Raw genomic sequence first — 20,494 nt, 5'->3', positions numbered from 1 at the left:
ATGGTATGCAATTACCCGCCATCCAAACAGGATTGAATTCTATGATGCTAACTATCATTGAAATCAAGACACGTGCCTGTCTAACACTTTTTTACTTTTTTATTTATTTGTCTATGAATAATGTTAATATAATGTAACTATCTTTAAGTTTAAACAGATATAGATGATTTTTTATAAGTGGTCCAGATGTTTTGCATATGAACCAAGCAGTCCATCTGTACCTAGTTTGAAATATGGTTTAGTAAAAGCTTTTAAGTATTTAATTTTCATACATTAGCAGTGCAAAATTGTTTTAATTTTTCATAGCTTTTTTTTTGTCAAACTTTAGTGTGTTGCTTAAAATGTTTGCTTTTAAAGTCATTTGATATGAGCAAGAGAGAACTTACCTAATAAGTATCCATGTGTGGTTATTGGACGCCACTGAAAAGTGCTATGATGAAGTGGTTTGCATTGGTTTCTAAACTAGATGTGAGTCAACTAGGTGTTAAAATTACATTTGGTCGTTTGCATGTTAATTAAAAGTTTATTTTAAATAACGGGGAAATATTCATTGGATATTTTAATTACTTAAAAGAAAAAAGAAACCTTAAGTTAAAGGATGATTTTGTTGGCATTTGAATAAGTTTCAGATGAACATATGGAACACTTACGGATTTTTTTAAAATCAGTGATGCTCAAGCTGTTGCTATATACAAAACAACAATCATTTCGTAATCTGCACAAAAGCATATTAGCACACTACAAGGACACATTTGTGGTTAAGACTAGTCCATCGGATAAGAGAAAAGCCCCACTTCTGGATGGAATATGTAACGTAAAATGCTACAAATATTTCCATAATTTATCCACGTATTATTGCATTAAGTAATACTACAGCCGTTCCTTTTTATCCTTTTTATCTGTCACACTTAAATTAGTAACACATAAATTAAAAAAGTACAATTAGCATCCTTATTTCCTTAATAACATACTATAAAACTATTTGTAGACTTCCTATTATACCCTTTATTGTTTTAGGTTGATTCATCCTATTTGGGCTTGAGCTGAACAATAATTAAGGACGACAAAACTCTTTCAACCGGGTGTTTTTTCTTTTACTGCACTTCAGGAATTGCTTCATGCACTTTCCATTGCGGAAACAATGTGACAAGTGCAGAAAGCAATTTGGGGAGTGCAAGAAGTAATTGCCCTTTTTACCGAGTTTTAACATACCTGCATTTTAAAGACCAAACTATGGACTACTATCTATATGTTAGAAAAACCCTGACAGTTTATTTGACTCTTATCGCTCCTCAATAATAATTCATTATTGCTTGAGATTTGCTAGGTGACTTGGGGATTGATAAAATCATAATTAAGGCCATCTTGGACTTCTAAATGGAAATTAAATAGTAATCATTTTTATACTCTAAGTAGACAGATAAAAGGAAACAAAAGTAGTATTTAGTTTTCAAAATTTTCAGCTTATGAGAGAATGAGAGGAAGAATATACTACTTGGTTCTACAAATAGTTGATTTTGCAGATGTACTTATACCTAAAGGAACCTTGTGACTATGAACATTGGTAAGGAATTTGTCAGACACGTCCCAAGAATTTCACCAATTTTCATTTCCTCTAAGAGAGTACAAATTACTGTAACTTATGGGTTTGAACCATCTTATTCAAGTTCAAGTTGGGCAGGTCTAGTAAAGACAACAAAGCTCTCGACCCAATTATTGCAGTTTCACAAGACGAAAAGGAGAGAATTTCTGAGTAGAAAGATTGTGTTCACTAGAAACTTGTTATTGCTTATAAATGAGTTGGAAGAAAAATATTTGGTTCAACGATTGACAGTTGACAATCCAATGAAGACCCCTATTTCAACTTCTTGCTGAAGTTGGAGAGCTCAAGAACATGAATTCTGGGGATAGCAGCAGCTTCCTCTCTTTCTTTCTGGGTGTTGTAACCCCAATTACCTGATCCAAACAATCAACCTTATCAATTATACTAAACATTAGGGAAACAGACACAATAATGACAACGTGGGAACTAGGACAAAATGAGGGACGGTGCAGAAATCATAAACAGGTACAGAGAACTACCAAGATACAAATTCCATTGGTCTAACTCAGGCTCTTTGATGACATTTTTTAAGGTAGCTAGCCGATCCTCAACAAAGCTGGTTAAGATTAACTGGAGTTAATTTATTGTGAACCATCTTAACAAGCAAGAGCAGAATTTTATTAATTTTAAGAGCTATAACCAGAATTCCATTATTTACAGCTAAACAGTATCTTACTGCAGTGTCAGTCCTTGGTGCTCTGGCTTTTTCTGTAGCTGCTTCAGAACTTCTACCTTAGGACTGTAAGTAAAGTTAAAGATAGTCCAGGAAAAATAATATTTTTATCAAAATAAAGCAAGAAAAAGAAAACAGACGTAACATAAATATTCCACAGCATTATTTTGGTAAAATATATCAAATACTAACCCAGTTCCAAGGCCATATATTCTTTCAGGTGGTATGGTCACTCCGGCAAGCTCTCGGAGTAAAGCATCAGCAAAGCGGCTCTGAAATAACAGAAATAAGGGGGTTGGGTTCTAAAATTGTAGAAAACAAAAAAAGACAAAAAGGGATGAGAAATTGGTAAAACGTTTTTTTCATGGAGATGAGAAAATGGCCCATTATCTTTGTCCCCTATTATTTTGCTTAATAATGAAAGTAAAACAATCTAGGGCAAAGAGAAAAAGGTTACCTGTTTTGTGGTGACAATGTACACTCTCGAGCTTGCAAATTTTAATGCATCAGAAACACCAGGATATAATCTAAAGACAAACCATTGCCAATTAATAATAGAAAAATATTACTTCATAAAATGATTTATAAGATGTCAATATTCAGTCAACAGGAATACAGCAAGACCCCAAAATGCTTAATGTAATAACATTGTCTAGTCAGAAGCATAACCAGAATTCAAAATTCAAAGCTTACATAAAAGTGATTCCTTCTGGAATATTATCTGTAAAGGGATTTTCTTGAACAGAAAGAAAAATGAGTTGATAAAAAAATGGCACATGTGACATGTCCTACTTCCCCAACCTTTAATATAGGACCTCCATTTTCAAGTCAGTCAAGTGGCTTGGGATAGTATAGTAACATATGTTCAATATTACACTGGCAATTTATTATTTATATAAAGTGGAGTGCCAGTTACTCAAATGACAAGCTAACTTTATTCAATACATTCTTTACTATTGGCAAATTTTATTGGAAATAACCAGAAGTGTCAGTAAAACTCATTAAACAGGGAGAGAGAACTACATCATTTTTGAGTCTCAATAAATTTTAGCTAACAGTAAAGAGTATGTTTGAAAGTATATAAAGTTAGTCCCGTCACGAAGTTTGATTGGACTACCTGTTTGCACCAATCCAAGTAGCAAAATCCTGCTCCAACCATTCATCTCTGACCTTTCCAAAAAGATCTATCAGATCATCCCTCTTCTCATCCCATTCTTCCATGATAATAGGCTTCAACTTTGACCAGTTCTCCAATATACCCTCAACTGTTAGCCCCTCTGCAACCTGGCACAAAAACTATGACATAAGTCAACAGGTCAAATATCCATTTTACTTATTTGAAAGTAGATGCAGCTTCAAGGCCACTGGCATCATCATAAACTATAAACCTAGCTCCAGTGACATGGTTTTCGATTGCTACCAAGTGATAACTAACAATAAAAATCAGAGCCGTAAGCATTTTACCCACCGAAGACTTCCGGATGGTTGGTGTTCTGCTCTCAAGCAACAATCTCACAAGTAAAACGTTTTCATATCCAGTTTCCACTACTGGTCGCACCTGACACGAAAAACTATGGAAGTTCATCTTTAAAACGAAAACTAGTCCAACATGGTTCCATATGACAATAGTTTTTACATTTAAAACACTTGCAAAAATTACATGGCACCAAATAGTTTAAAGATCTACAATGGAAATCTATAATTGAAGCAATCAAGCAGATATAATCTATTGCTCTCAAGACCAGAGTGTAAGAAACAATAGCCAATAAAAAGAAGTATGCAAGAAGTTACTCCCTCTCGTTCTCTTTCTAGGTCTTGTTTAGATGAATTTCACAATAAGTACCAATAAGAGAAGAAAAATAAGAAGGTAAAATGAATTAAGTTTATTCTATAAGTTAAAATTAGCTAATACATAAGCAAATTTATAGAAGTTATCTCAATTAGCTTCTCCAAAAACTGATTTTAACTTCTGTTTAAATTATTTTAAACTTATGAAGAAGCTTAATTTATTTTACCTTCTTATTTTCTTTTCTTACTGTTTATTGACAAGTTTTATCCAAACAAGACTCCAAAGTACAAGGAAAGAAAAAATTCTACTTCACATCTACATTCAATCACCAAAGCACATTGTATATTTCCATGGCTCCAAATTGCCTTATTACTTAATCAAAACTTGACAGATATTTGACGCTTAATTCAAACCAAATGCCCCCAAAAATACATTAACTAAACTATAAAGTCAAACTACATGCAAATTCAAGCCTATTTCTTGCCCCCCTTTCTGTCATGATTCCACTAGTTAATCAAATTATAAAACCACCAACATAGCAAAACCAAAGTATAGTTGCATGAAATTCATAAAAGCAAAAGCTAAGTCAAGTCAAATATATTTTATTTTACTGTGTGCATCTGGTCAATAATCCAATTTTCTGTGGTTGAATCCACCCCATCAAACAAACCAGGCCATCTCACTTTGGCAGCCTGCAAATTGCCAAACACAGTAAATCATAAGCTTAATTTAGCACCCTTATGAATTCACAGAGGAAAAAACAATTGAAAGAAGAAAAAAAATTAAAAAATGAAAATTTAAAAGATTTAAAATAAAATAAAAAAAAGTTTTGGGTGGAATGAAGAGAGGAACCAACCTTGAGAGCAGAGAGAGAGCTTTCTCCGCAGCTATCACATATGACTCCATCGAAGTCCAACGCGTAAAGCTCCCCCATTTCACTCTCTTCTTCCCCTTTTCAGTTTCACTGAAAATGTTGTGTGTATTTTGGTGCCATCCAAACAGTCCCTTATTCCTTCTTCGTGGGAAGTGAAACACGTGTCCACGAACCGAACCCTTTTTAAATACCACAGGTTTTCGTTTTTTTTTTTTTTTACTTTTTCTTCTCTTTAATTAAGAAGCTTATTATTTTTTTATAAAATAATAAAGAGGTCAGTCAAAAAATAATATAGATAAATAATAGCTTAAAAAATTAAATGAAATAAATTTTAAAAATAAATTGCATATCTTAACTTTTCCTCTTATCATGAATTAATCGACATGAAATAAAGAAATGAAGTGTTTAATTTAAAAAAATATTTTAAGTTCTTCTTTAAAAAAAGCTTTTAATATTTGTCAAATAATATAAACTTTATTTTTTTAAAAAATATTTTAAGTTTTAACTTTAAAGTGATTTCTTCTCAGTAAAACTTTAAAGTAATTGGTACACTAAAAAAAGGCCAAATATAACAAAATTTAAGATTAAGTTTGATTTTGTCTTTTTTATTCAATGCCATCTTCTAACTTCTAGTTTTGTGTCACATTAGTCTTTTTGTTATAATGGCATTAAATACAATTGAAATCTCACCCAGAAATTAATTTTTTCTTTCAATGTCTAAATTTTGTGTGATTAGTTAAAATGAGATATTGAAGTATGGACATTAGTTGTGATTTAACGAGTTTACATTTTAAGCATAAATTTATTTATTTATTTATTTATTTTGAAAATTAATCACAAATTTATATGATAAAGCATCGTGTTGATTGAATAAAGAAAAGGCATAATGTTGATTATGATTTGAGAATTGGAAGGAGTACTAAGGTGGACGACAACACCATTGCATAAAAAGCCACCTTACAATTTACAATTATAATCAAAATGATCTTAACAATTTGTAGCACGAAATGAATTCAATGAAAAGAGTTCATTTTTGGTTAAGTGACAAAAGTCTCGGTTTCAATAATGTTTGGTTATATACATACGAAAGTTACTAAAAAAAAGAGTAGATGAGGGAATAACAAAAGAATTGATATTTCTTCCTCCTTTTCTAATTATTGTCAATACCATTGGCCCATTTTTTCTTTCCAAAAGCAAGTCAAGTCACCAATGCGTGAAGCCAGAAAGAGCTGTGTATGTGATGCTAGTTTTGATCCCAAGAAAGGATCATCACTAAAATGAGCCTCAGAAAATAAATTGATTTTTATAAAAATTTTAAAAAATTGTTTAACAAAATAACATGTGTATTTAAATTAATTTTAGATGTTTGTCAAATAAACACTGTATATTACGCAAATTAAACCACACTCTTTATATGATTTCCAACCTTACCAAAAATGTATTTTTAAAGTGTTCAAAAACAAATGTAATTTTATTTGTAAAATTCCAAACATTTAACCAAAAAAGGGGTAAGAAAGTAATGCATTCCAAAGCTTACTTCGTTTCCTCCGCATGCATTACCAAATTAAACTTTTTTTGTTTATTTATTTTTTTATTGATATAAATTATATATTGATATTATTAAAAAAACTTGCTTCATCTTTATCAAAATCTTTGTTTTTAATTACGTTTTTTTATTATCTATAAAATTTAAAATCAAGACTTTATTTAATAAATTCCAATTTAGTTTCACTCATATCAATATTTATATTTGTTGCACTACTAAAATTTGTTTATAGAAAGCACAACTTTTTTTCCTTCATAAAATCGCTCTTTAAAAAATCATAGGAAACACCATAATAGTCGAATTAAAATAGATTAAAAAAAACGATGAGCATTAGCAATCTCTATGACGTTTGTGTCAAAACATGCTTGCATATTCAAAATTTTCTAAAGTGTTTTGTATATATAATACTATCAAATCAAACTGCGTTAGGCCAATGGGTCAAAATTTGCAGCTAAGGATTAATTACCTGATACGACAATTACAGTTTAGGTTGAATTGGCCAAATTCAACTTATTCACTAGTTTACATTGAGTTGTATACAATTTTGACTAATTATTTTGAGTAATTTTAGAAAAAAATATTTATCTTTTTAAATAAATTATCTTGCACGAAAGAATTGAATATATTATTATATTTTTATATTAAATACTCTTATCTTTTTATTTAAATGACCAATTTTATACACAAATTTATAAATATTATAATAAATTAGTCCAACCATTTATTATTTATTATATGTGATGTATGTGTTAACTAATTTGTTAGTAACTAATAAGTAATATAACTTGATGGTCAATATGACATTAGTATCATACTTTAAATACCAAATTATTAATATGCTGTATAATTAATTGGACCAATTCATCGTAATATTTGTATATTATATTTCTGAACTAAATTAATTATTTACATAAAGACTAAATTGTTAATAAATGTATAATTCATAGACTAAATAAGCTATTTATCCATTAATTAAAGTAGATTCTTGAAGTATTGATTCGTTTGAAAATATTATCTACCCACAAAGTTCATACTTGTTATCAAAATTATTTAAATAGTTTGTGATTCAACTATGCAAATTCTAAGGTAATGACCCATAGGTTTAGTAGTTGAGACTCTCATATTTATCTTAAAATCACATAAAAGAAAGATGATTTTCTTACAATAATATTTTTTTCCTTGCCTTACTATCACCAAAACATGTTATAAGAGTGTGTTTGTTTGAGATAAACAAAGAATAAATATTTAAATTAAAATATAATATAAAAGGTATAAGATCACATGAGACTTTTTTTTTTTTCTTTTTCTCGTCTATCAAACACACTTTGAATGATGTCTTAAACAATGATTAAGATTTTATAAATGTTTCTTAATATTTATACCTCACACATACAAAAAATAAGAAACCACAGTATTTTTTTTAAGGCCACAAAAAAAAACATAAGTGTATTAGTGAGAATAGTAAAAATCACAGTATTTTTTTAAAAAAAATAATAGATAAAATTTCTAAAAAAGATCTCCTTGATAGTTGATTATTTTTCTTGTAGTGGGAGTGGTGCTACAGTGGTTTGGATTTGGATTGAACAGAGGGCGCGACAGTTAGATATAGATCCCATGTCTCTGACACCACGCAAAGGACAATAACCGGTAACTCCCCACTTTCATCACTCTTCACTCCACCTGCTATAGCCGGTAACAACCCGATAACCCAATCATCAATATAAAAGGCCAAACCCCCCCCTCTCATTTTCCCGAAGCAACAACTTCTTCTGTTTCAACCTCATCGTCATCGTACTACTACTACCCACGTTCTGCTCCTTTGCGGATCGTGTCCGTGAGTCCTTCTCTTTCTCTCTTTATTCTTTCTTTTAATTGTTTTTTTAATAATCTTTGTTTGCGTTGATTTTGGATTAAAATAAACAAAATTCGTGGATGGATGATTCTGGAACATGGCGTGTCTGATGATGATGCAACCGTGTGGGTTGTTGTTTTATGGTTTGAGTTTGATTTGGTTTTTGTGATTTGTGCTGTGTTTGGATCTTTGTATGGGGTTTTGTTTTGTTTCGCTTGGGTGCTTCTGTTTGTGGGTTTTTTGTTGCGTAACTAACTGTGCATGTGTTGGTGTTTGAGTTCAGTGGATTGGTGGAACTTGTTCGATTTGTTGGGTTGAGTTTATAATCAATTTTAGGTGTGAGGATGGAAAATCAATATGAAATTTGTAATTGGTGAAAGATATTGTGATTTCATTTCACGGTGTTTTTTAATTGAATATGAGGGAAATGAAAATTAAATTCAAAGAGGTGGATGGAATCTTTTACAAAAAATTTGGGCGGATTTTTAGTTTTTTATGCTGTTGTTTGTAATTTTCTTTTTTGTTATTTATGAAGTTTATTTAGAATTTTGGTATTGATGATGTGCTTGTTGTTTTAGAAGTTGAACAATGCTAACTGATGTTTTTTTGCACTCATCATTATCAACCCTTTCAATGACTCTGCGCATGGTTGTTGTTTTTTTATCGGCAAGTGTTAATGGTTAGTTTGTTAGTTTTTAATCTGCAACCTTTCTCTCCTTTTCTTCTTTCTTAACCACCCAACCAACCTTATATCTCCGCTCTGCACATGGTTGTGACCTTTTGAGTCTTTTTCTTTGCTTTTTTCAGGGGTGACGGTTTTCTTGTAGATTATTTGTTTATTAAATCGACTCCCTTGTTCGCCCATGTATGTATTATGCTTGTCGTGTATGTATGCATTTGTATCCATTTAAGTTTGCTCTGAGTTGAATTAGAATTCTAATATCATTGTTCTGATGAAAGACAAAAGATGGCAAACAATGAGGATGGAAGGGATAAGACTACTCGTGGGAATGAATGGGAGGTTGTATCTCTGACAGCATCGACATATGCAGCTGCTCCTGGTCCTGATGAAGTTGAGATGAAGGATGATGGGAACGAAGATGTATATGGGCAAGATGAAGGAGAAACGTCAAATGCTTTATTTATGTCTCGTCACTTTGTCTTTCCTCCCAGTCAGCATGAAAACTTGCCCGTGGAACCTGACTATGGTGAGATTCATGATGATTCTGGAGACAAAGATGTTGCCTCTGAAGAGACTCCTGAAGAAGTGACCATACCAAGTGGAAAGGATGAAGAAAACTTGACATTACCAGGATTGGAAGTTTCAGAGGAGTTTGAGGGCATGCGGTATTTTGACGAGAAAATCAACAGATTATCTGTTCGTGGTAAACAGTTTGAGGAAAGTACAACTCTACCAGCATTTGGTTTGACTGAAAAGGGGGAGAGCATGTATGACCCTGCAAAATACACTTCTTTTGACAGTGAAACTGCTATTGGTGGCATAACAGCTTATGGTGAAAGCATAGTTGATCCTGAAACAACTGAATCCGCAGAGCAAGGGTCAAACGTATCTCCTGATCTATCATTGTCAAACTACTCTTCCAAAGATAATGAATACAACTCCTCAGATCTTCCTTGTGGAGCTTGGTGGAAGCGGAGAGCTGCCTCCTTATATGCTCATGCAAAAGAGGCAAATGCATTCTGGTCTGTCTTCATTGCAGCTGCTGTGATGGGTCTTGTAATGCTTGGTCAACGCTGGCAGCAGGAAAGAGCTTTACAACTTAAATGGCAAATCAGTATAAATGATGAGGTATATTCATTATTATCAGTTGTTCCTCTTAGAAACATTTTATGTTATCATATTTTGGTTTATCTATGGTCTAAATATATGCATTCGATAAATGGAGTGAGGTTGTCACAAGCAAGTTTATAAAGCACTAGTACTCAACGTGAAAGTGTAAAAGTAAAACATAAACCAGTTCTTGAATGTGTTAATACAGGATATACTGGATTCAGTTCTTTAGTCTCTTTTGTGTTTCTAAATTTCTAACTTCTAAGAATGTACGAAGGACTCATCTAATTCTATAACTAGTATGTCATGATGTAACACTAATATGTCATGACACTGGACAAAATCTGGTGGCGATATAGTGAATCATTGATGAATGATAATGAAGGTTGTTTAATTTCTTTGGCAACTTTACAGGTGGAAACTTTCTTTGAAGACCAGATGATCAAGTGTACTGATTTTTATACAAGAATGAACTTAATTGCAATTTAAAATTAAGAGTTCTATTATTAGATTTTGAGAAATATGATATTATTAGCAGTAGTAGATTTTTCAAAAACTATATCGTTGAATATCCCTATCCTGCAGAGAAGCATAAATTTCACTGCAGGTAAAAGGTATTTTGTGTAAACTTGTTGCTGTACTACATCAGTAGAAAGATAACCATGAATTCGTTTTTGGTGCAATGATCTAACTGCCCTGTTTGATTCCTCTATACTTAAAAAATGCTAACATTCCAACTTACCCTTTCCACAGGCGAGGAGCAGGGTGCTTGCTCCCATATATCGACTCAAAGATGTGATTGTTGGTGGCAACCGCCGTGGCTCCTTGATCAGGGGAAGCTCCTCTGGTGAAAGTTAAGGGAAAGGTGGCTCAGTGCATATGGGCTCCTATCCTTGTGGTAAAAGTGAAGATGATGACGAAAAAATGTATGTCAGAGAGAGGTTGAGAATGAAAAGTGCTACAATTGTGAAATGCAGGTTTGGTACTAGGATTGGTTGACCTTTCCCAATTATGAATGCCAATGTTCAAACATTTTATGTTATGGATTTTCTTCTTTGTATTGATTAGCAATGTATAGCTCTTGAAGTTATTCAACTTATGTATTCTGATTGTGTGAAATTGGCAGTTTAAACACAAAAAGATGTAAATGATTGCTTTAATGGTGGGTGTTCAGTTTTCTTTTTACTCTAACGGCTGCAGAGTCTCGCTAATGGGAGTGAAACCTCAGTTTCTACTTTCTGAAGTGTAGTAGATTGCATGCAGGCATGAGCACATGCTTATGAATTATTGATAGATACTGTTCAATAAGGGCATCACATACATGAAAACAACTACACTTGTGACCTTTTTCTCTTAGTCTTGAAAAACATCGTTGAAAACAAATTAAGGAAATGCTACCTATGTGAAATTTTGATCAAGTTATGTGTGCAACTGTGTATAGTTGTGGATCGTTTATTCTTTCAAGAAGCCTAGATTCACCTACATGCATCTCAAGCATCAATATTGAGTTGGATCAAATGGCAAAGTTGATTTCTTCTTTAGCTTGTTTTTAAATGGATTTATGATGAAGGGGCCACATTTCTGGTTCGCATCTCGACCTCATGCTTTTTTCTTTCTTGCAAAATATTTGATTGGTGAACTGGTTCAAATGATTCACGAGGCAGTGTAATTTACTCTAATAAGTTTTAGTAGCTCAATGTTTGTGGGCATTAGGTTCAATGTAGGGCCAGGATTGTGGTGGAAGAGAGCTGTTGAGAAATGTTGCAGCAGGAGGAAGAGGATGGAAGAAAATTTTGAAATTTGAAGGAGTCACGTTGCCTTGCCAAAAACATGATAGACAAGTAGTGTACCGTTGCAGTAGAAATTACCTGAAATGCTATGTGTCCGTTGCATTCTTCCCCTACATAAGGATTGCTTCCTCCACTCTAGTTTTTCAATTTCATTTCAATTCTATTTTTGAGTTCTTTGCAAAAATAAAAACCTGCATCCCTTTTTTGGGGTGTATGGGTTGATGGAAGTGAGTGAAAGTGATAGATACGGTAGATGACGTGATGAAATTGGATGCTTGAATAATAGATCGAAGAATCCTTTTCCTTACACCCTAGTTAGGCCCTACTATTTATGCTCTCAATTCCATTCCTCAATTTCCAGAAATCTATGTCTAAAGTCATGTCTGATGTCTGTCACTATATATTAGTTAATTCATATATGTTTATGAATATTGCATTGACCCTCGTTATATATGGATCAATCAAGCCCATTGCTGCAGAGTTATATAAATATAATAGTTTTCTTTTTCATCACATCATTTTTCACCCGGATTTCTTTTCATTTCTCTGTTCACTTTACATGACATCACTTATGCTATAGTATTTATTTTAAATTAAAACAAATAAATATTTAATACTAACTAATCAAGTGATTAAACTCAATTGATTAATATTAAATCGTTCAGTTGAATTTAATTTTTGATGAAAATAACTATTGATCAAGTTTAATTTCGAATTAATCAAGTTTATCTTCGTAGATTGGAGATTAAAAAAAATAATTTAATACTAGCTGAAAAATTAATTCCACGCAATCATACTTGGAACACCCAAACTGAAATTAACAAATGCAATATTAATATTAATATATATATATATATATATATATAATAGTTTTTATCTATTAAACAAGCCAAATGATTGAGTTATTATGATCACATATTCACATATAAGTTTAACAATTATATATATATATATATATATATATATATATATATATAATTGTTAAACTTATGTTAGACAAACGATAAAATATCATTTTTTATAAAGTTATAACATTATATTTTTATATAATATATATTTGTATTTTAAAATAATTATATCTAACATCTTATCCATTAATTTCATTCTGAATCCATAAGGGAGGTGCTGATGTTGTGAAGAAAGAATAAGGATTGGAGGGTATAAATAGGGAGGAGAGACTTGGAGGACAAATTGGTTGATATCAAACACATGATATCACCCACCTTACACTTTCATGTAGAAAAATATGTTAACTGTGGAAAGAGAGAAAACATGTGTTAATGTCAGAAGGAAATAAAAACTCGAAATTCATATGAAAAAATGTCTTTGGATGACTCAATTTATTTGGTTCTATAGGTTTTCCAATTTATTGTTTTGTTTATGCGCGTAAAACTTTAATTATTTAATTTTTATAAGGGTAAATAGTCACTTTTGTCCCTTAATGTATAATTCACGGACAAATGCGTCCTTGAAAGATGAAAATATAAAATTTAATCCCTGAAAATGTAAAAAGTGCGACAAATGTATCCTTGTCATTAACTTTCGTCTGTCATCATTAATAAAGTCGTCGCCTACGTGGTACAGAAGGACAAATTTATCACTGAAATAATAACCAACGTGGATTGTATATTTGTCATAATTTTTTTTTTTTACTTTTCATCTTTCACCTGAAAAATGACAATACAAAATTTAGTCTTCGAAAGTATAAATGTGCAACAAATATATCCGAATGTTAATAATAGATTATGACTAATGATGATTATTATTATTATTATCATCTGTTTATAATTTAATGCTCATATTTGTTTAGTACTTATGTAATATATTTTTTAAATTGTCTTTTAATATATATATATTTTTATTATTTTTCTTGTCAAACCTTAATCTCTACAGTTAAAAAAAATTATCTTATATCTTATAACTTTATCAAATTTCTACTAAATTTCTCATTTTTAATCTTTAAAATTATTCTATATCTCAATTTCAACTTAAGTAACCTAATATTTAGATTAAAAATAATATATCGAGAGTTTTGAGTAGAAAAAACACAATCAACTGTGAGACCAAATTTTTTTATTTTAGAAATAAAAAAATTAATCAACTATTTTTTTTTAAAAAAAAGGTCTCAAAATTTAAACTAGATAAAACTAAAGTGAAATTTTAAAAACAAGTCTCACAAAATTTAATCAATTGAGTTATCATTTAAAAAATAAAAGTCTTTTATTTCTTGAAATTTTTTGTTTCTTCAATTAATTATTAATCTTTATTATGTGCTCTTCCATAATATGTCAAATGGAATACAAGATCGCTGCAGCCTCTAAATGAGAGATACAACTCTACGTTCCGCAAGTAATAAACCTCTGTATTAGTTTTTTTTTTTTTTGAAGTTAACATCTGTATTAGTTTGAGCATTTTGTATTTTTTTTATTTAAATTTATTTGGGTTCTTTATTTGTTAGTAACTGCTTTTCATTTCATTCATATTATGTATAATAAGTTTTGTCTCAAGTGGAAACACATAAGGTTTATCTACAGGATTCTTTCATGTTTTAGGTATATACATACATTTTACTGATTAAGGGAAAAGACTTATAATTTTACTTTAGTTCTATCTAATTTAAATTTGTTGAGACTTTTTTTTAAAAAAAAATAGTTGATTATATTTTTTTAAAATAAATAAATAAATTTGATCATGTGGCTCGTTGTGTTTTTTCTACTTGAAACACTTTACATATTAATTTCAATCTAAATATTAGAATACTTAAGTTGAAATTGGGATATAGAATAATTTTAAAGATTAAATTAAAGTGAGAAATTTAGTAAAAATTTGATAAAATTATAAAATATAAGATAAAGTTTTTTTAACAGTAAAGATTAAGGTTTGACAAGAAAATAAAAAATATATATATATATTAAAAGACAATTCAAAAATATATTACATAAGTATTAAACGAATAGCAGTAAATTACAAACACATAATAATAATAATAATAATAATAATAATAATAATAATAATAATAATAGGTTACAATTTATTATTAACGTCCGGATATATTTGTTATACTTTTTATACCTTCAGGGACTAAATTTTTTATTTTCATCTTTTAGGGATGCATTTGTGAGTAGAGTCGATAGAGGAAAAGTCAAAAAGATATTATAACAAATACGCTCCTATGCTGACAATCCAGGTTGGCAATCATTTTAGTGATAAATTTGTCCTTCGATGTCACGTAGGTGACTTTATCAACGGTGACAGACAGAAGTTAACGGCATGATACATTTGTCGCATTTTTTACACTTTGAAGAACTAAATTTTATATTTTAACTGTTCAGGGGTCCATTTATTAACGAATTACACATTGAGGACAAAAATGACTATTTATCCTTTTTATAATAAATTAATTTTATTTTTATAGAAGTTTTGTGGAGACCTTTGTAAATAGTTATTGTGAACTGGAAGTTAAATTTTTATATTAATTTTCAAAACATTATATTATACACACATTAATGAAGCATTTTTGCCAATGTGATGTAACACATTACACATGATGAAATGAGACGCCCAACAACTCGCAATTTCTCCAATTAAAAAAGGTAGTTTGATTTTAGGTAAGTTTTTTTTCCGGGGTCGAATCATTAGTTTTGGCGCCATCACTGTTTGTTCAATGTGCAACCCAAACCCAGACTTAAAATTGAAAACCTAATCTGTGCTGTCATTGAGCCACTGTGCTGTGTGAGCCATATATCAATGGAGAAGAGACTGATTTCCCTTATCAGAATTTTTTTTTGTTTTTCTTTCTAATTTTATGGGTGTTTGTTTCATGCATCTGTGAATGTAATCAATTGATTGTATTGTAGGTGCTGAATAGATGAAACAGAATTGATGCTGGAACTTGCTCTAGTTGCTTACGTGTTGGATTTCATACAAAGGTACACATCCTCAACAAGCAAAGGATTGGTTTCTCTCTTTTTGTAATTTCTAGTCTGACATTTTGTTTACTTTTAGATTAGGTGGCATTTGATTGTATCATTTGTTAATTTTGGACTAAAATGATTTTCTGTTACGATATGATATATGTCTGAGGGTCATCAGAATATGATTGAAGAATGATGCCTTTTTTAGTTTTTGTTGAACAACAGTTCCTCATTTTCTGCTTAATTTTTACCCTCCCGCCTCAATGCATTATGTAATTTATTTTCAAAACATGGCAGCAAGTTTGTATTACAGTTTTTAACTATGACATTGTGTAATTTATTTATGAATATGGCAACAAGTTGAAAATATGAATATGACAGCAATTATATAGATTTTTTTTTTTACAACAAGGTGTCTTTCTCCAACAATTTTATAATAAAAAGAATTACAATGATTCAAATTAAATTATTATATTAAATTAAAATTAAATCAAACTAAATCACATTATGTTTGATTTGGGTGATTATTTTATAAAAAATTAAATTAAAGTTACAAATATTCTTAATAATTATTATGAATGAAAGTCAAATGTTTATAAATAATTTTTAAAATATTATATTATATATTTTAGAAATATATAATGTGAGAGGCCTAACGACACGACAGATAGAATAAAAATTATCTTTATTTTATAAATAAATTATATATTAAGATATCTCTGAGACTTAAATATTTTTTAATAATACACATTAATCAGACATGTTTGCGAATGTGATGTAAAACATGAGACCCCCCAACTCGCAATTTCTCCAATTAATAAATGTAATCTGATTTTAGGGAGAAAACAAAAAACAAAAGATGAGCAGTCGCAAGAAACTTAGGTAAGTTTTTTCCCGGGTCGTGTCGATTGGTTTTGGCGCCATCACTGTTCACTGTGCAACCCAAACCCAAACTTAAAAGAACTTTGTCTTCTCTCTTTTCTCTTCACCCATCTCACTCTCACCAATAAGGTAATCTCTCTCTCTCTCTCTCTCTCTCTCTCTCTCTAACCCTATTCTCCGTTCTCTACTGTAAAATGACCCCAATCCTTGTGATTGAAATTACCCTTGAAATGAATAATGCCCAATTGATAAAATGTGTTTTTTGGTTAGAAAATTGCACTGTTAGAGAAAAAAAAACTGTATTTCATTGCATTTCATTACTTATGTTCTCAAGTGTTAATAGCTTTGAATTGGGTATCAGGTCAGAGATTGATTTTCCTGGCAACATTGCTTCTGTTTTGTCTTCTGGGTTTTCCTCTGTCTAAACTTGATTATTGTGTTGTCACTCAACGGTTTCATTATGAGAGAATAGTAGTTATTTGTTTCAGATGTTTTCTAGAGCAATGTAAGAGAGTGGATGTGTTCTTCTGTGTATGGCAGGGTTCCTTAAACTTTTCACCGATTAACTTATTTGGTAATTTTCTCTGAATATTTTCAATTTGGATCTATGGGTTTTGTTTATTTTCTCCATTGGGATGTGAAATCTCAATGTCATTGAACCAACTTAATGTCAATTTCACATTGTATTTTCAGTTTTTGTTTTAGCTAGATATCACTGAAATTCTAAAGCTTGACTTTTTTCATTAAGATTTATTCTTGAAAGGAAACTTCTATTTCATTTTAGGCAAATTTTTTATTGTCTAGCATTGATGTTTTATATGAATTTGGTCAGTATAGTGATTATAGATTATAGTCAAGTTTTTTATATTTACTTGAGTTTTCATGGATTGGATAATATACTTACGTTAATTGATGCCACTGAAATGGAGGATTGAGGACCCTAAGATTGCATTGAATTTGTTTTCTTTGGGAGGGATAGGAAGGGTGGTTGTGATTTTCTGATATATGAAGTGCTAATTTGGTATGACTGAATAAATGATAATAATATGAATATGGACTTCTTATATTTGTGTCATGTTGGATTTTTTCTTTATGATATTGGGTTGGGTTTTGGGTCACCATTGTATGGTTGGTATAATCTGTTCTACAACCAACAATTGCATTCCTACTCATTGCTTTATCCTTCCCTCATTGATCAAAATTTAAGGATCTTCAACAGCTGAAATAATGGGTGAGGACAAAACCACACAACTCCCCAGAAGAATGACCAGGTCTTCAGCTTCATCTTCTGCATCCACTTCAAATAACGTAGCTGCAGCAAAAGTAACTTGCCTTGAACCTCTAACAATTAATGACCTTTTAGTCGGAGGAGATCCCATCAGTCTCAACGACATAATATCTAGCTTTCCTGGTAGAAGTAGCCAGATTCTTGAGGTCGTGCGTCATTTGGGACCTTTGAATTCACCAATCCTTCCTTTGTTTGTGTATGGAAGTTCTTCTACTGGAAAAACCAGTATCATTCTTCAATTATTCAGGCATCTCAACAGGCCTATTGTTTATTCTAGTTGTAGGACATGTTATAACCAGAACATCTTGTTTGAATCTATTCTAAATCAGCTACTTCTCCATAGAAAAAATGCTGCCAATGGTTATTCGAATGCAAAACGCTGTGAAAGACCATCTGATTTTGTCAATTTTCTTCGAGAAGCGTTGACCAATGTTATAAACAATCTGAAGAAGTCAGAGAAGTTGATCTCAAATGAGATGACACAAGGGAAAATTGGAAATATGATCTACTTGGTGTTTGACAATTTTCAGCTTGTTAGGGAGTGGGATAAGAGTTCAACTATATTGCCCTTGCTGTTTAATCTCTATGATCTGCTAAATATGCCTGAGGTGGGTTTGATTTTTATCAGCAGTACTTCTCCAGATACCTTTTACTCTAACATGGGTTATGTGGAGCCTATCCCCATTTACTTTCCTGATTACACAGAAGAAGATATTCGTCAAATATTATTGAGAAACCAAGTGAACCAGAAGCTATATTCCTCATTTCTGGAGTAAGATATTTTATCCCTATATCACTTTCCATTCTCAGCTTTACATGATCTCATATAGTGAAGACTTTTATGTCTTTTCTTGCAGTGTATCTCTGAAGTCTTTCTGTGGAATTACTAAGCAGATTGATCATTTATCTGCTGCCTTAAAGCCACTATATGAAAAGTATTGTGAGCCTTTAAGTGATAAGGGAAAGGGAGTTGCTCCTAATCAAGAAATGAAGCGAAGGCTGCTTGCTCATATCAACCCTCATATTGCCTCCTCTTTGAATGAGATATTTAAGGTTTCATCTCTTTCTTCAACTGAAGTTGAGATCCGTAAAGAGGAAAAGCGGAAGGGAAATAATAGGAGATTGGAGCAATCTGAAGAACTTGGCAGTCTTGATTTTCATGTATCTACTAGTGCAAAATATCTTCTGATTTCAGCATTCCTTGCCTCCAGAAACCCAGCAACTCTTGATGCTTCACTTTTTGATTCCAAAGGTGGTTCTGATAATCGGAAGCGAAAGAGGAAGTAAGTATGATGATTTGATACCAAATGTGTTCTTCTGACTGCAAAGTAGCATATGATTTTTGTTTCTTAGACTTATTACTCTGGATTCCGCATACTCTTTATCATTGCAAAGTTGTTCTCCCTGCTTATTTTTCTTTTCATTATTGTCTTTGTAGGAATTAAAATCCTAACTATTGTCTGATTGAATGTTATTCTTTTGTAGTTGATGTTAAAAGTTAGCTTTGTGCCCATAGTATATTTTTGCTTTTGTTTCATGTCTGAGTTGTGTTTTTTCATGTGTAGGCCCTCTGAGAAAGCACAGGAACGGAAGGAAACTTTAGAACAGGAACTACTAATGAAAGGACCTGGAACTTTCCCACTGGAGAGGTTGTTAGCCATCTTTCAATGCCTTGTATCAGTTGCAGAAGAACCATCTGACGAGCAGGAGCAAAATAATGATGGATTAGGAGTTGAAGGTGGCAATGGTGGACTGATGTCTGATGTTCTTTTACAGCTATCCAGTCTCTGCAATGCTAATTTTATATTCAAAGGAAGGAGCTGTCCCATTGAAGGCTCAATGCGGTATCGAACAACCATATCTGAAGACCTTGCTCTGAAGGTGACATGTTTGTCTCACCTAACACCCTCAAAATTCTTTGTTATTGTTTATGTAAGGAGATTCAAAATATACATAAACAAAGAATAATGCTTGCAATTTTTTGTTAAGCAGGTTGCAAGGAGCTTAAAGTTCCCATTATCAAAGTATTTGTATAGGAGTTAGTAATCTTTGGTATCGCCGCATCTCAAAGCTTGGATGACAACTTTTGTCTAGGATATATCTGCCAAGAGTGTATAGACCTCTACTGTTCTCTAGTGTTATCAACATGAAACGGCCGGAATCCCCTATGAATGCTTGAAGCCAAACCAATGGTTTAAAATGGATAATTGTGACCATGGCAGTTCATGGGATGGATGGACTGAGTATTTTACAATGGACAATGGAGTTATTAGGATTTGGTTTATTACTCCGTGTCTTTAACATTTCTCCAAGAAGCTTTTTAGTATTGTGGATTGTAAGTGGTAAAGATCCTGAAATTATGATGCTCTTAGCTGATATAAAATTGTAATATGACACAAAATTTGTGTTAACACCGTTGATGTCCTAAAAGAAAGGAATGCCCCAGGTTTGATGATGTTTAATGTGGGGGAATAGACAATACTTTCTGACA

General features: G+C 31.5%; 3 protein-coding genes across 9 annotated transcripts; 2 read left to right on the top strand and 1 right to left on the bottom strand.

The window, feature by feature from the left end:
- Window positions 1-1,585: 1,585 nt before the first annotated feature.
- LOC100810003 (uncharacterized) lies at window positions 1,586-5,046 on the bottom strand. 2 transcript variants are annotated; one of them, NM_001252799.2, is given in 9 exon segments: window positions 1,586-1,956; window positions 2,083-2,159; window positions 2,280-2,342; window positions 2,469-2,548; window positions 2,734-2,803; window positions 3,394-3,560; window positions 3,745-3,834; window positions 4,677-4,757; window positions 4,922-5,046. In NM_001252799.2, coding segments are annotated over 9 exon segments (807 nt in total). In that variant the 5' UTR covers window positions 5,000-5,046; the 3' UTR covers window positions 1,586-1,855.
- Window positions 5,047-8,225: 3,179 nt separating this feature from the next.
- On the top strand, window positions 8,226-11,312 carry LOC100810535 (uncharacterized). 5 transcript variants are annotated; one of them, XM_006601773.4, is made up of 4 exons: window positions 8,226-8,319; window positions 9,145-9,202; window positions 9,298-10,147; window positions 10,883-11,289. In XM_006601773.4, the coding sequence occupies exons 3-4, from the start codon at window positions 9,305-9,307 to the stop codon at window positions 10,985-10,987; spliced, it is 948 nt and encodes a 315-aa protein (XP_006601836.1). In that variant the 5' UTR covers window positions 8,226-8,319; window positions 9,145-9,202; window positions 9,298-9,304; the 3' UTR covers window positions 10,988-11,289. The 5 variants fall into 5 exon arrangements, with proteins under 5 accessions (XP_006601836.1, NP_001402661.1, NP_001239834.1 ...); NM_001415732.1 differs by having other exon boundaries at window positions 8,236-9,003; window positions 10,883-11,312; XM_014770230.3 differs by having other exon boundaries at window positions 8,241-8,319; window positions 9,165-9,202.
- Window positions 11,313-16,686: 5,374 nt separating this feature from the next.
- On the top strand, window positions 16,687-20,494 carry LOC100784340 (origin of replication complex subunit 5). Of its 2 annotated transcripts, none has more exons than XM_003551617.5 (5): window positions 16,687-16,844; window positions 17,923-18,775; window positions 18,861-19,286; window positions 19,569-19,884; window positions 19,996-20,494. In XM_003551617.5, exons 2-5 carry the CDS (start codon window positions 17,943-17,945, stop codon window positions 20,044-20,046), a joined length of 1,626 nt encoding a protein of 541 aa, XP_003551665.1. In that variant the 5' UTR covers window positions 16,687-16,844; window positions 17,923-17,942; the 3' UTR covers window positions 20,047-20,494. The 2 variants fall into 2 exon arrangements, with proteins under 2 accessions (XP_003551665.1, XP_014625961.1); XM_014770475.3 differs by having other exon boundaries at window positions 16,689-16,844; window positions 17,935-18,775.

This window comes from Glycine max, chromosome 18 (genome assembly GCF_000004515.6).
Source record: "Glycine max cultivar Williams 82 chromosome 18, Glycine_max_v4.0, whole genome shotgun sequence".
NCBI classification, from domain to species: domain Eukaryota; kingdom Viridiplantae; phylum Streptophyta; class Magnoliopsida; order Fabales; family Fabaceae; genus Glycine; species Glycine max.
Note: the sequence above shows the minus strand (reverse complement) of the source record. Positions and strands in the feature narration are given on the sequence as shown.